The sequence below is a fragment of the Tachypleus tridentatus genome, chromosome 9 (assembly GCF_004210375.1).
Source record: "Tachypleus tridentatus isolate NWPU-2018 chromosome 9, ASM421037v1, whole genome shotgun sequence".
NCBI lineage: Eukaryota > Metazoa > Arthropoda > Merostomata > Xiphosura > Limulidae > Tachypleus > Tachypleus tridentatus.
This window is the reverse complement of record NC_134833.1, coordinates 111,526,723-111,542,850: the sequence shown is the minus strand read 5'-3', so window position 1 is coordinate 111,542,850 and position 16,128 is coordinate 111,526,723. Positions and strand designations below refer to the sequence as shown.

Sequence of the window (16,128 nt, the reverse complement as noted above, 5' to 3'; positions counted from 1 at the left end):
ATGGAACTTGAAGTTTCAACAGTAAATTTCATTTATTCTCATAGACTCAACAATTGTTAATTCCATGAAGGTTTGGTGGAAACAGAAAAAGCATACCCCGACTTGCCCTACCACACTTCAGTTCAATAGCTTAGTTGTGGGAAGGTTGTGTTGTGATGTTTTTAAGTTTAGAAACGAGAGTGAAATTTTCTTAAATGAAAAGAACTTCCCTCAACCATTACTCACAAACTGTGAATGGTTTTGGTAGTTTTTTCTGTAGACTTGACCTTGTACCTGAATTAATTCAATCTTAGATTACAAGGCAAAACTGCATTTATCTGTTATATGGTCACCAAGGTGAATGCATTTTGACAAGAACTAATTCTTTACAAGTCCCAACTGGTGAGGAGTTGCTTCACACACTTTCCATTTTGTAAAAAGTTCAAGCAAGAAAGGGGATCCCCATTCCCATGCAGGATTGCACAACATTCTCTTTCTAACCTGAGACTACAGTTACAAGAAGCATTTGTTTTTATCTTGATGCAAGTGCAACAGAAATAAGGATATTCCAAAACCCATTTGATTGTGTTATCAATGAACTACCACATTAAGTTCATATGGAAGTGACTGATTTGCAATCCAATGACATGTTGAAGGACAACAAAGAAGCAAAACTGATGAGTTCTATAAATGCCTTCCAAGTGATCAATATAGTCATTTAAAAAAAACAAAAACTTTGCTTGTGGATTTATTTCAGTTTTTAGCACTAACTATTTCTGTAAAACATTTTCAAAAATAAAGTATGTGGAATCTAGTTACATATCAGCCTTATCTGATGAGCACTTGCACTCACTTTTGATGATAATTGAGGTTCAAAGTTGGTGCTCCTTAAGTGTTATTTTGTCAGAAAAGCACCGGTTTCATGTTTCTCACTAATGCTAAAAAAGACTATTGTACATCTTAAATATTTTCAATATGTGCTCCTCGAGAAATAAGTAAGTAATGTTGTATTCAGATTATGCATGCATTCCTACTTCAATTTTACCATGACCCCTCCAGCCCACAAACCCTAAAAAAATCTACCTCCCAGCCCTTGAACAAAAAGGTTTGGAGACCTCTGATTTAAACAAATTATACACACTTGATTAAAATAAATATATAATTGATAATGTGTCATTTTTGTCAACTCATTTTTGTAAAGGTAAATGGGATATAAAAGCTGTAGTTCGTTACTTATTATACCATGTACATTTAATATTTCTAACATGCCTTTCCTATCATCATTAATTAATTGCATTATATAATTTATCCCCTTGGTGAGTGAACACATACATTAAAACAACTCAAAATCACTTAGGTATACAAGTTTTTATCATATACTAGTAACAATTTATATAATGATCAAAGCAACATGTAGATGTTGGTGGTTAATTTCTGAAGTTACAAAATTAAGTTATTACTTCAATAGGTTTCATACAATAAAAATACCAGAATTTAAGCATGTAGTCAAGTAAAATAACCAAGCTAGACTAAGAACAAAAAATGTGTCCACTTAGAATCATTAATAGATGATGTAATCACTTGTACATTTCCTGTCTACAGAGCTTCTTCCACTTTACATTCACAAAAATAAATGCAATCAACGAACCACATCCTTTGTAACACAATACTGTTGATATGCTTGGTACGTACTATCCACTTACGTTATTTCTATCAGAAGAGGTATTAAAAACTTCTAAAATAATAATTACCATTAGTACTTAGTCTGAATTATGATTAAATAGTGACATAAATATAGTATATTGTACTTAGATTAACTGGTTCATTAATTTGACTAACCTGATTACAAGTGCATCTCCCTCTCTCTCATATTACATATTTTTTTTAAATATCCGCAAACACACTTGTGGCTGACCAAAACATTCGGACATACAAATAACAAGAAATATCACATTCAATCAAGCCAAAATTCAACTGAGTTGAATGGCTTCATCAAAACTTCACAAATCAAATACATTCTGCAAATCTAACTCTGAAATAGAGATGTAAATTCAAAGGATTTCTTCTGAATTAGTATTTGATTACTTAACAGTAGGAAGAAGTTTCTTTTGAGGATTAAACTATATGAAAATATCTTCAATTTTATGATCTACAAGACAGAATTAACTTTAAAATATACAGGTATAATGAAAACATGTAGTAACAGATTATAAAAAAAAACTAGCAGATAGTTAGATACAAGTATTATAGGGATAAAAATACTATATCAAACATGAAATATATGTTCTGTTTGTTCATTTCTTATAACCAAGACAGAAATAAAAATTACATGCACAATGAGTGTGTCCCCACTTATTACTGAAAACTGCTGGACACCAAATGTGATATGTATGTTTATCTTTCCTTCTCCTTGGGAGTGACAGAGAGGGAGTGGAGAACCAGTATTTAGTTCTGATCCTCCTAAGTAACCCGATCTGTGTCCTCTCTGTGCATCAAATGGGCATGTCAGCTAGTGTTATGTTAGCAGATTAAGTTTCAATGCTTTGAATCAGATTGAAAAATATTCCAGTAGCCTTATGGACACCCTCTATAGAACACACACGTTAGATTTATCTCCATTATTTATTTGAAAATGTGGTCTGTTCTTGACTCATCAAAACAAATTTCATGTTTTTATTTATGTTACCATATGTATTAAGGCTAGGAGATTCATTAATTATCTTTAAGCATATATTACATTGATTATGGTTGAGTAAAGTAATAATTTATTAAAACCATTACAAAAGTATGTTATAAGACAGTAATATTAGGCCAACAAAATTTTTAAACACTAAATAATACATCTCAGTAGTATTTCTACTGTGAATTAATGTCTATGTTTTATAATTTACCCACCCCAGAAGTGAAATTGCTACAAAAGTTTCTTTTAAGCTACAGGCTCAACTACAATGTTAGAGACTAAGGTTATTACCCAGTATCATAAATTATTAAATATAAATGTGCTTCCTTTGAGTGAACACAAGGTATTTAATAATAAGAGTATGGAATTTTGGAAAAATATTTTTAAAATACTCACAAGGCATATAGTGACAGATGCTTGGCCAGTACTGTCCTGTGTCCCTCTTTAACCAAATTCTCACTGTCCTAAGATAAAAAAAAAAAATCTTTAAAAATGGATATTTAAAGCACATAAATCTACACAATACACATATTAACCAGAATAAATTCTACAAACTATAATAATATATTGTAAGAGAATTTATTAATCTTGGCAAGTAAAAGTTAAGATATAAACAAACAACAGTTTTTTGTGAAAGTCAAATTGGTGTGTGCGTGCATGCACGCTTGAGTGCAGGTGGAGATGGATGGTATGCCACTTTAAAACTACGATTGCAAGAGTTTACCAAAGAAACAGTTGAGAGAATTATCATTGTATAATCAGATTTGATATTTTGATACATGGCGTGATAAAAGAAAATGAAAAGTTAGTTCTTAATCTTTAGAAAGCCAGTTCTGAGGCCACATAAGGTATCATCAATGAATTCAGTCAAAGTTAATAGACGATGTTAGACAAATTTGAGTAATGTTGAAAAATAAGCTGCTTTTCCATTCAAGAAAGACATTCTTTAAAACACAAAAGATTAACAGGGAAGATAAAACCTAACTGCCTTGCTAAGAGCAAAAGGTGCAAATTAAGGATACATACCATAAATTTATGAAGTTTAAATTCACAGATAAGTTGAAAGATTTAGTTCTACAGAAAGCAACAAACCTGATTTAAAGTTAGCAAATCCAAAAGAATTTAGGAGAAAGTGTTGACAGACTCTTTTAAACCTTGACAATGAGGGTTGTCTTTGTTTTAAGTATGTTAATGGTATGCAAAATATTAGAATGTGAAATTTGCACTTAAAAACAAGAAAGCAATCAAGTTTAAGTTTTTTCTCTCTTACTTTATAAGAAAATTTCAAAAAATATTTTATGGTAAATATTAGAATTGGCCTGAATCATTTATTATTTCTGCCACTGAATGTAGACAGAGGTTATATTTTCACCCTGTGTGTGTGTGTGTGTGTGTGTGTGTGTGTGTGTGTGTGTGTGACAAGACTTCTTGAAAATGGCTTAAGAGATATGGATGAAAATTTGTATAAATTTGGACTGTGACCAAACTTAGAAGTGATTAGTTGTGGAATTGACAAGGTCAAAGGTCTTTTCCATAGCCAGGTCACGACAAGAAAGACCCTATCAGTTAATAGAGGCAGATATTTTTTACACTATATTTGTTCTAAACTCAGTGAAAAATGATTGGATTTAGATGAAACTTGGCAGACATATGTAGAATATTATTCCTTATTGTCCTACACAAATTGTTCTGGCCATTTATAATGGTCATACAGACAAACTTTCATATTTTTTTAAGGTTGAATGTGATCAAGGCTGAGTGGCAGAGGTACATGTCCTATTAAGTGTTCTCTAGTTAATTCTTTGATGGTAAGCAGAAACAAGGGATTAAAACTGATAAAACACTAAAGCTGGAAAATATCTTTCAGTATTATAAGGGAGGTCAAAGATATGCAAGCATTTCTCATTCACTTTGCCCCTGCACAAGTACAGCAGTATGTCTACAGAGTTACAATGCTAAAATCAGGGGTTTGATTCTTCTCTGTGGGCTCAGCAGATAGCCTAATGTGGATTTGCTATAAGAAAATGCACTTTCACTTGTGATATGCCAATAAACTGTGGCCAGAGGACTCAGGATTTGAGAGTTGCCTTTGTTATTAGATAATCAGATTTATCCAATGGAAATCTTGTATTACTAGCTTGTCATTGTTTTTCAAGGATACAATTTGTTAAGTGTGAGGATTTAGTGTACTTGGATCTTGAAAAATGTTATGATAAGAAACAAATAATATTTGGCAAGAAACTTTTAATGGTGAGGGTTGAGGTAAAAAACAAAACAAAACTGGGTAAATGGACTGTAGCTTTGTTGAATGGGAAAAGCAGAAAGGTCATTGCTAATATAGGCCAGCCAACTTGAACCCTTATACAACTTTGAAATTTAAGTATAGTTCTGGAATCCTTTTCTAAGTAGGTATATAAAAGATATTGACAAACTGGAAAGAGTTCAAAGGAGGGCTATTAAAACAATTCCAAGGATGCAAGGGTTATCTTACAGGGACAGTGTAGATTACTTTTGCTTATTTTAAGAAGTGATCTCATTTTGAATTACTCAAGAGATCAATAGGATAAACTGATTTCTTTGTACTGTATTCTGAAGGTAACAGGATGAGAGGATGAAAGTTTAAGATTCAGAAAACAGTCTAGACTCATGTTCAAGTAATTTTACTTTCTGAAGGTGTGACTGATTTATGGAAATGTTGCTGTTAGCAACTGCAAAAACCAGCACCTCAAAGGAGTTTAAGAAGGAAGTTGATGGACTTCCTGAAAAGAAAAGGGTAGGCTAACATTTTTTACTTTTGCAGAGGATGGATGTGCAAGTACACAGCATTGAAGGGCAATTTGAGAAAGGTTTGTGTTTATACTGTAACTCCACCTTTGCTTTTTTCATTTTGACCTGCTAACTAAGGTTTAATCAGAATGTGTCAAGAAATTTCTCTTAAAATGCATAATTTCATAGTTTCTATGACAGCTAAATATACATCAGTTATCAAAAACCGCCACCAAGGGTACTGATAAGATTTTTCCATTTTCCTCTTTCATTGTATGGAGTATAGATACAGTATGTACTTTAAATCATTACATGCATACTTAGGGCTAAAACAGAAACACCATTTATATTCATAACTTATAAAATATTAATTTTAACCTTGTATTTTATTTTGAAATCCTGCCAGTCATTTGAGGGATTTTTTCCCCCCACCCATATCCACTGGCATATTTTAGGGAAACAAAATTTTATATTCATAATTATTAAAACTTTAATATCCAAAGCTCATCAATAATTTGAGAGCTTTAATATTCATTGATATAAATACTTCATGACAATAGCTATCAACAGTGTGTGCTTTATTATAAGACATCTAAATATGTACATTTTTGTATTTAACATGTCAGTCAGGATGTGATCATGTCAAGTTAAGTTAGAGTTTATGAAGAACACAGAGGACATCTGACAAAAATAAAGTTGTGAACACATACATGGCCACAAACCTCAGTAAAATGTAGACATACATAAAACAAGGACCCTTTGCTATAAAAATCAACAAATTAATCATAGAAATGAGTTCTTAGTTTTCATAAACCTCTCACAAGTAGATCTACTAATATTACTAAAGGGAGTTTCCCTAACATACAACTTTTTAATGAAATAAAAAGTACTGGAAACAAACTTTCTTATTAAGGGTAATACGAACATATTTTGAAAGATCAAAATAAGGCTTCTTATTCATAAAATTTACATGCGAGAATTCTCTAAGAAGTTTCAACTTGTAAGATGATTTTACTTATGATGTGGTATGTGCTGTTAATATAAGTCAAATATTTTGTTGGTATATGAAACTCAAAAGTCTACATTTAATTCAGTTACTATGGGGCACTTTTATAGTACGTGGTGAGGTAACTGATCAGCTGAAGAGATCTGTCATCCCACTTGTTTCATCTTAGATCTCAGATGTCAGTGACTCTTTTGTCACAATTTTATTCTCATTTATTCTTTATTCACTAACTCATAAAAGTTGTATTTAATTTCTGAATAATTTATTTATACTTTTATTTCACTATTAACCATGAAGAACTATTCAGCAGTATTAGCATCATTACTAAAATTTTTGGATCTTTGATAAAACAATCCTTTATTAAAATTTAACTTGAAGTTTTTAGTAATTTGTTAAACCTTTATAAACACTGAGGTAAATGTTAAAATCAATTAGTACTTAAAAACAGTTTTTCATAGGAAATTCTACCAGTTGTACTATTAAGTAGACAATATTTCACATAACTATAGAATATACCACGAAAAACTGTTAAGTAGTAAGTTATACAAACAGATTGGCTAGCTCTTATTTTATCATGAATAATGACCATATTAAAAGAAGGGATTGTAGCTTAATTATAATGTTTTTAGAATATGCAAAAGCAGGGCTTCTTAATTTTTCATTTAGGTGTGTTACATGACCACTCCAAATTTTTCTACACAAGGGAATAATGATATAGTATCTCATTGTTTATGCACAAGTTCTTATACACACACATACCACATTCACTGCAAATTTTAAGTTCACAAATATTTTATTATTTACAAGTTTATATCTACACATTATACTAAAAAAAATTTAGAAAGTCAAAATATTTAAACATCACAACACTTTTAATTCATTTATTTTTATCCATGAAGTAATAATAATAGAAAATAAATCAGTAAGTTACTAGAAAGTAAACTATCAAAAAACTATTATTCATTGTTAGTAATTTTCACAAAACTTTTGTGATGATAGTATTCATAACTTTTTTATTAATTAATAAAAACCTAACAGTTCATGGGCTATTTTTTTCCTTGCTAATTCCTTAAAAGATAATATCCTACTCTTTTTATTTTCACTCATCACATACTTTATGTATTCTATCTTTTGCAATACTGTTCATTACTTTAAAGGTATGACTATTTTTACCTTTTATTTCTAATACTATAATAATGTAATCTCAAAATTTAAAATATTAAGGCCAACAAGTGATAAAATGCTATTTTCTCATTTTTTTTCAACCTTTAACACATTTAAAACATTCAATAAATACTTCAAAATTCTGACATTCACAAGTTGCACCATTTAAAAATAAAAATATCAATATTCTTTAACATTAATAAAATTCTTTACAGAGTCTGTGCCATTGTAAATAACACCCACATCTAGCCTTACTTACAGCTTATAATACACTGCTATCTCTGGACTGTATTCTGAGGGTACTGCCAATAATACAATGATATAAAACTTTCACATATTACGTTTTCTCAATATTATCATCACATATATTATGAATTTAAATATTGAAGAGTGCATAACAAAGAAATGAGTACAGCTGACACATTTATAATTCTAAGTTCAAAAGGTGTGCATGGAACTTAAAATATTCTTACTTGTCATCACTGATACTAATTACTCCATCATCTCCAGGAATAATTACAGCCATGTTCACAGTATCCTGATGACCCTCTAGTTTGTTAAGGAGTTGAGGTTTGCATGAACTTCCCAAATTACCTAACGCTCCTCCAACAGGTTTAATTTCTGCTGCCATTATTTTTTCTAACACAGACTGCAAGTTTCCTCTCACAGAAATAACTAGACAGTTTTCTTACTTGTTGGGAAGCTTGTACTAAGTATATACACAATCTTCTGAAAGTATCAGTGATACTTACTAAAATAATAGAGCTTGGAACATAATGATAGGGTTTAAGGTTTTAACTACAGTATAACCACACACAATTTTTAAAGAATCTACTTTACAGTCTTCAGACTCAGTAGCTTCAAGCTCACGTGCTACAAAAACTCAAATCCTAATTAAAATATCAGAAGCAGATCTAATTTCAAGGATAGGAAAAATATACAACCTTCTTCACACTAATGTTTGAACAAAATTCATAACTTCCCACTTAGCTGTAAATGTCAATTTGTCATTCACTTTTTTTCCCTAACGAGTGAGTAAACCATTTTATTATAGATCTTAAAACTTCTCATACAGTTGGTTAACCCTACGTCTCAATAATCCACAAACAAAAATCACATGACTTATCACTGACGTTACTAATATTAGTAATAAGCCAACTTTCAAGCTCAGACTTATTGCGCATGTAGTCGCGCTAACCAATGCGATTTAAAACACTGTATTGTCAAAAATATATAAAGGTTATGCTTCATACTTTATCATATTCAACAAAGCAGTGAATTAAATACGAGTGACACTTCAATATACTGTAATTTTACCTATCACTCTCATTACACCCCTTTCACGTAATTTTCTAAACATCGCAGAATAACTAGTAACACTGCGCCCTCTTTCATAGAAATATTTATATGAAAATTGGTAAATCATATAATAAATGTGGGAACATAAAATTTCTTACATTATATCAAAACAATAAATAAATAAAATTAAAGTAAGCACACACGTACAAATAAAGTAAATATTTTATTGTTTTAATATATTTTTAAATATTTTAAAAGTATATTTAACACAACAACCATCTAAGACGGGTCCGGCATGGCGAGATCGTTAAAGTACTCGACTCCTAATCTGAGGGTTGCGGGTTTGAATCTCCGTTGCACCAAACATCCTCCCCCTTTCACTGAAGGACGTTATAATATGACGGTCAGTCCCACTATATTGGTAAAAGGGTTGGCGGTGGTTGGTGATGAGTAACTGTTTTCCCTCTTGTCTTGCACTACAAAATTAGGGATAGTTAACGCAGATAGCACTCGTGTAGCTTTGCACGAAATTCAAAAACAAACCAACAAACATCTAAGAATGAAGTTTAATGTAATGATGGGACTTTGAACTCTGTTGACCAAACTTACTAACAAGTTTGATAATATAAACAATGAAGTCGTGTTGTATCTTGAATAATATGAACAGTTTATTACCATCTGTGTTTATCATTGAAATTGTTGACCAGTCTCTGGCTTCAGTATTTGAAAAAACTGCTGTATTTCACCTTTCCTATTATAGCACATAATAGAAAAAATAAATAATCTTACATACACACAATAAAGTTTTAATGGGATACTTAACTAAACCTTTGGTCATTACGAAACTAGAACTTTTGCCTAACTTAACATTGCGATGCCGTCATTATTTTATTCCCCTCTTAGTTTTATGAATAAACTCTGGCGTTCTTTTGGCCTCAAAATTACTTCTGTTGCATATTACTTGCAATTTTCTTTATGAATATCAATGAATTTAAGTGTGGTACTTGGAAAAATATTGTCTTTTCATTTTTCTTTGCTTAGAAATAAAATTGTTTATCGAAATGTTTTGAATACTTCAGAGTGCTCTTAGACCTTTTCATATACGAAAGAGAAAAATGTATATGTAAAAACGGCTGGCTTAGGTTGAGGAAAATTGTTATGTAGAGGACAACGTTTCGACCTTCCTTGGTCATCGTCAGGTTCACAAAGAACCTCTTTAGAATAACATCAAGAATCTTCAAATGCTATTCGTCTTTCTAAAATGCTGTCTAAAATATTGTGAACCTTCTATTACGTTGACTTCTTTTGTAAAAATATTTGACGTTGTTAAATTAACGTTGTATCCAGTTTTCTTTTGCCAACTCAATCACGTCACTTTTCTAGTTTTAATTTTGTAATATATGTATATCTTGGTTGATCTTCCTGTTAAATACAGTTACTCCCAGAAGAGTACATCAATGCATATAATAATACCACAAAGTAGACAAATAAGATGAAATGTTGGCGCTGTTGTGGTATATCCATGTCAAAGTGATTTCCTTTAGAGCAGGAGGATAGGTCCGCAGAATAACAGTATATTGAAAAAATACTTATTTCAAATTTATAGTCTGTTTCTGTGAATACCCAATTTCTTGAAAATTAAATATAAAGGTTAAACACAATGTGAGATACAAAAGTACAGTGTTTATTATAATGTAACATAAAGACATGGTATCTTTACTTTGGAGAACGTGCTACTGATTATATTGGACTGAAACTATTTTCTCTAAATGATCAATCCAAAGTCATCTACCAAAATAGTTAAATTTAACATTCCTTGTTTCACAGATAAAACTTGATTTACCTACAATAACTAGCGTTACCCAAGCGCTGGTAATTATCATTCAAGCATAAAGAAGAACATAACCTTTAAACATTGTCGAACATACTTCTAAAGAACACTTAATTCTATATTATTGCACAGCATAAACTATTACAATCATTTCTTTGAGGTTAGAACAGGCGTGACCTCAGTAGACTAACAAAGCTAGAATGGCATTAACTTAATAACTTTCTTGACCACTTGTTATGTGAAATTTCTCATACAATCACAGAAACCCGAAACATTTCTAGATTGGAAAGGGTGAATTTAAGGACAAGCAGTCCAATGACTGATGTTCAAAATAAAGGACCACTGCTTGAATCATTTAAGTTTTCTGATGAGGAACTAAAATGTGCAGACGTTTTGACCCATAAGAATGTATTGGTAGCTTCAATGTCTGTACCTCCCAATATGGCTTTATCACAGAATTAAAATTTAGGTTACTGAAAAAGCTACCTATCCACAGACATTTTCTAGAGTTTTCAAACAGTTGCAATGTCTATAAATGAATTGGAAGTAATTTTTAGGCTTCCCATAATCGTCATACTTCAGCAAGTGCTGCAATAATTTACCTTTACACTGCTCTGGAAGGGAAGTAGGAGTATCTATTTTGGTGGCTGGGCGGTAGGATACCATAAAGTGAATTTTTCAAACACTGGCACCAATTAAGATAGGAGAAATCACCCATTTCACCCAACTGGTCTTTATATGCAAGAGGGCTGAGGAAATCTATGGTTACTTTTACTCTAGTAGAAAACTAATGAAGTGCAGGTCGTTTTTAGCAAACAGTATGAAAAGCACATTAGTCAAATTTCATCATGTGTGATCAGTTATCTGTCTAATAGTAAAACGGGAACAACTTACTCTATAATTAGGAATACATAGTTGCTGGAATGATTATTAACATGGTAAGGAGAAGTGGCTGGAACTAACTTTATTGCTCTAGTTCCTACGATATCTACTGCCTGAGAGCAAACACATGTGATTGCATTGGTTGATGATTGCAAAAACAATAGAAGTTCAGTATAGTGCTAAAAATACGAAACTTTTATGGTTGAATATGCTGTAATGTTTGTAGCATTCTTTGGTTGTTACGCTTAGACAACAGTAATTTACCTCTAAATATATACAGCAATACATGTTAAAAACAGGTCCAACACTGCTTTCAGCATGCTAAACAGTTTGTATGAATTCCAGGTCATGTCATTTGATCTGTGTAAGGTGCCGGACACTTTCGAGCAATTGATAGATCTTACACTATAAGAGCTGTATTAGAAGAGATGCCTGATCTATTTTTCACGATTTCTTGGTGTGTGGTCGCAAATTTAGTCTGCTTTTGAGAATCTAGTAATGGTCGTTCGGTGGGGGAAAAATGAAACCCAAAGCAGTGTGCAGGCACAAACGGAATTCCTCTATCACATTGTGGAAGTGATGGACCTCTGACAGACCCTATGAAAACCGCATCAGTTAGGAACTGACTGAACGAAGAAACATTTAGAGATTTATAGTTTTTTTAAGGTTTTTGTTGTATTACCGATTCTTCTTATTCAACTGCTTGAAGATGAATGTATTAATGTCTGCTTTGACTAAAGTTAAAATGAATGTTTTGGAGAAGTGCTCTTTATTACTATGTAATTCAGTCATTAATATGCATTTTAGTACAAGCTATAGAGCTGGCATACCGCATAACAATTATTCTTTTCTGTAGGATACTAATTCCAGCAAACGTGGAATTGGATTGATATTGCCGTAAGTACAGGATAGAGAAGAAGTTGCAATTTAATTAAGCTGGTTATGTACTGATGGATGTTAAGCACGTAAACAACACGACAAATAAAGAATTCATTGCAACTGTAATGTTTGCCTAACACTAATAACACTACTTGAAATACTAAGAAGTTCATAATTTCTGTGGATCAAGTGTAATGAAAATGTCCCAAACAGTTCAAAAAGTTGTACTGAATGAGTACACATGTGATACCAAAGTTGCAAAAGTATGATTGTTATCAGTCATTGACCAGACCTGTAATACAAAAGTTCCAATGGATTATCTCACAATAACGTAAAACCTTGTTTTTTTGTTGAAAGTCCTGATACTAGACACCTTGAGGGAGTAAAAAACATTAAAGCTACAGAGATGTCAAAACATACATGATGTGATCATTGCACTGGTGAATGAATACCTCAAATAACAATTCAGAAACTTTGTGAAAAACAAATGAGGAAAGAAATCTAGTTTGGGCACTATATGCTAAGCAAAAAACTAAAACACAACTGACATAAATTAAAAAATATATCATGTAGTACTCGTGTATACAGTCATATATGCAGAAAGGTGTACTGATTTTTCGTAAAAACACTGAGACATGATTTTAAACGTTTACTGTAGCTAATGATTAACAGATGGTTTGGGAAGAACGAATGAAGGATGCAAATCTAGCTTAGGCAGTACTGACTAGGCAAAGAGAAACTTGTTTGATCATTTTGTAGGCTAATTGGAATGAGAAGATCCAAGACACAACAGCAGGTGCACAACACTTCTTATGAGAAAATGTAACTAAAATCGTGAAAGGCTCAGATGTTTATAAAAGCCAGTGTTAAAATTAGAATTTTACATCATATTTGAACATATCGCGTCGAGTGCATTCTAATAACATATAGTTTTTTAGATTTTTTTCTTATCTAATGAACGATATAACAAATTAACAACATTTTCAAGGTGATTCATGAATGTTCCTGTTTTCCACACTTATAATAGTTTTCTTTAACTTTTTTTTCAGGAAATATATCTTTTGAGTTTCATTTGAAACACCTGTGATCACGAATAATCACGAATTTCACCCCTACACAACTAGTTTAAAATATATATTTAGTCAAATATTCAAATATTTTTTTAAAAATTTCTCAAAACGCTCTGAATGTAAAATGACATTTTTGTTAAACAGGTGTCGAAAGTGGACTAATCATTTTATTCATTCTTTGCTAAGATTGTGCACTATGGTTTTAATTGTGTGCCATTTTGACTGTTTTTGAGATCCTAGCGCTGTGGCGAGAGCATCTTAAGAGGAAGTTCGGATACTTGTACAAATCAGTATTAATTAAGGGTTTTCTACTCCATAAATGTTACACGAAACAGTTAGTGATGTCATCTTCAGCACTGGATTCTGATGTACTACATTTTCTACGATTGTTCTGATTTTTGTGAGTAAATTAAAATCCTTTTTATTTTTACCTGTTAAGTATGTTTTAATATAAAACTCCTCTTATCCACAATAGACAGTGAAGTCACAATAGAAAGAATTAAGCTGTCTATAAGTATGAAGACTGACACAGTTATTTTAAAAGAGAATCTTCATTTTGCAAATAAATAAACATTTAAAACTTATGTATTTTACATCAATGGAGCTGAATACCACACACCCACTCTGTTACGGTTTACTTATTCTAGTAAGAGGAAACGATTGCATAATTAGTCTTTAAGTTTATTTTATACCTCTGCTAGAGACATTTGAAGTTTATAAGTATTTGATGTAACAATCCAATAATTCCTGAATTGTATCTTTAGATGTTTTCTGCAATTTTAATTGATTCAAATTCATTACCAATTGGACATCTTTCAGTCACTGAGTTCAGTCACTCAGAAATCCGTAGTGTTTACGTCTGGCAATTTGACTGGTATGATTTTTATATGGTATAGAACAAATAAACATTTCATTCTCTACATCAATGGTGCACAAAGTCCGGCCTGCGGGCCAAATCCAGCTCGCGACGAGTCGCCGAGTGGCTCGCGATGTCCAACGGGAAAGTCAAACATAGAGAGTTCGCGCCTGCGCGAAGATTAAGAGCTATAGAAGAATATGCATTAAATTAGATACTGGATGGTACCATATGTGTGTCGAGCAATGAAGAAAATTTAATAAGCAAATCTCGTTAATGCATAGGCATTTAATCATTGGCGCAGTGACTTAATATTTCCGTAATTACGAAATCTCACGCGTTCCAATTGTTCTTCGAGATTTACTTACGAGCCCTATTTTGATATTATTTCGTAACAAAAATAGCAGCTAATCGTAAAAGAAAAGTTGACGACGAAAACTGACAGTTTCATGATGATTGGACTGCGCAATACTGTTTTGTTCAACAACAGAATAACGTGATTTGTCTTCTGTATCATTCGACAGTAGCAGTGGCGAAGGTATCCAATATAAAGCGTCATTATGTGTCGAAGCATAAAGATTTCCACAACGTTGCCGGTGATGAACAAACAGCTCGAAATAAATCTCTGCGGCGGTCGTGGAATCACCAGCAGAACGTTTTCTCAAAGCAGTCAGCAGATTTAGGTGCAGCATGTGAGGTCAGTTACGATATTTCGTTGATGATAGCGAAATCTGGTCAACCATTCACTGATGGTGATTTTGTCAAGCAATGTATGATTACTGCATCGGAAACTTTGTGTCCAGAAGCAGTTCGCAAGCTACAGACGGTGGCTTTGAATCGTATGACAGCTCAACGAAGAATTTCACACCTCTCAGCAGACGTGACAAGGCAGCTTACAAATAAAGCAGCCAACTTTGTCTACTTCTCTTTGGCAGCAGACGAGTCGACTGACATCAGTTCAACAGCACAGCTACTAGTTTTTGTTCGTGGTGTGTCGTCATTGTTTGATATCACAGAGGAACTAATCGGCATGGGTTTCATGAAGGGTCAGACAACTGAATCTGCTCTATTCGAGGAGACAAAACAACTGTTTAGTAGTGTTTCATTGAATTTCACTAAACTGGTAAGTGTGACAACTGATGGAGCACCAACCATGACCGGAGAAAGTAACGGGCTGATAGCACTGCTGATGAAGCATCGAGGAAAGCAGAACAGACAGTTGGTGAAGTTGCACTGTATTATTCACAAGAGAACCTGTGCAGTAAAGAACTTGGTTTTCAGGCACTGATGGCATTAGTGACGAAAACCATTAATTTCATCAAATCACGAAGGCTCAATCACCGTCAGTTTCGAAGTCTTCTTGAAGAAATTGATTCAAACTATGGTGACCTTGTGTATCACTGTGAAGTACGCTGGCTGAGTCAAGGGAAGATGCTCAGAAGATTCTGGGAGTTGATTGATGAGGTGATAGAATTCCTCAAAAGCAAGAACAAAGACACAGAAGTAAGTTCCATGACTGATCCAGCATGGCAAGCTGAGTTGACCTTTCTGGTCGACATGACACAACACTTGATGATCTGAATTTGAAGTTGCAAGGCAAAAAATCAGCTTGTCTTTCAGCTTGCAAATCACGTCTCAGCTTTCAGGACAGAGTTGCAGTTGTTCTGGCAGCAAGCAGAATCAGGCAACTTCTTGCACTTTCCAACTTTTCAGTCA

General features: G+C 32.7%; 1 protein-coding gene across 3 annotated transcripts in view; it reads right to left on the bottom strand.

Annotated features, from left to right (window-relative positions):
• The window catches only part of LOC143226049 (WD repeat and FYVE domain-containing protein 2-like), a 51,979-nt gene extending 42,995 nt beyond the window's left edge, over positions 1-8,984 (bottom strand). For all 3 annotated transcript variants that reach the window (XR_013014261.1, XR_013014260.1, XM_076456463.1), the window contains exons 1-2: positions 8,069-8,984; positions 3,056-3,123 (exon numbers count right to left, since the gene is read on the bottom strand). Coding sequence is in view for 1 of the 3 variants with exons in the window: in XM_076456463.1 (XP_076312578.1) it covers positions 3,056-3,123; positions 8,069-8,226 (226 nt within the window). In the remaining 2 variants the exon portion in view is untranslated. The remainder of the gene's footprint in view (positions 1-3,055; positions 3,124-8,068) is intronic.
• Positions 8,985-16,128: the final 7,144 nt, after the last annotated feature.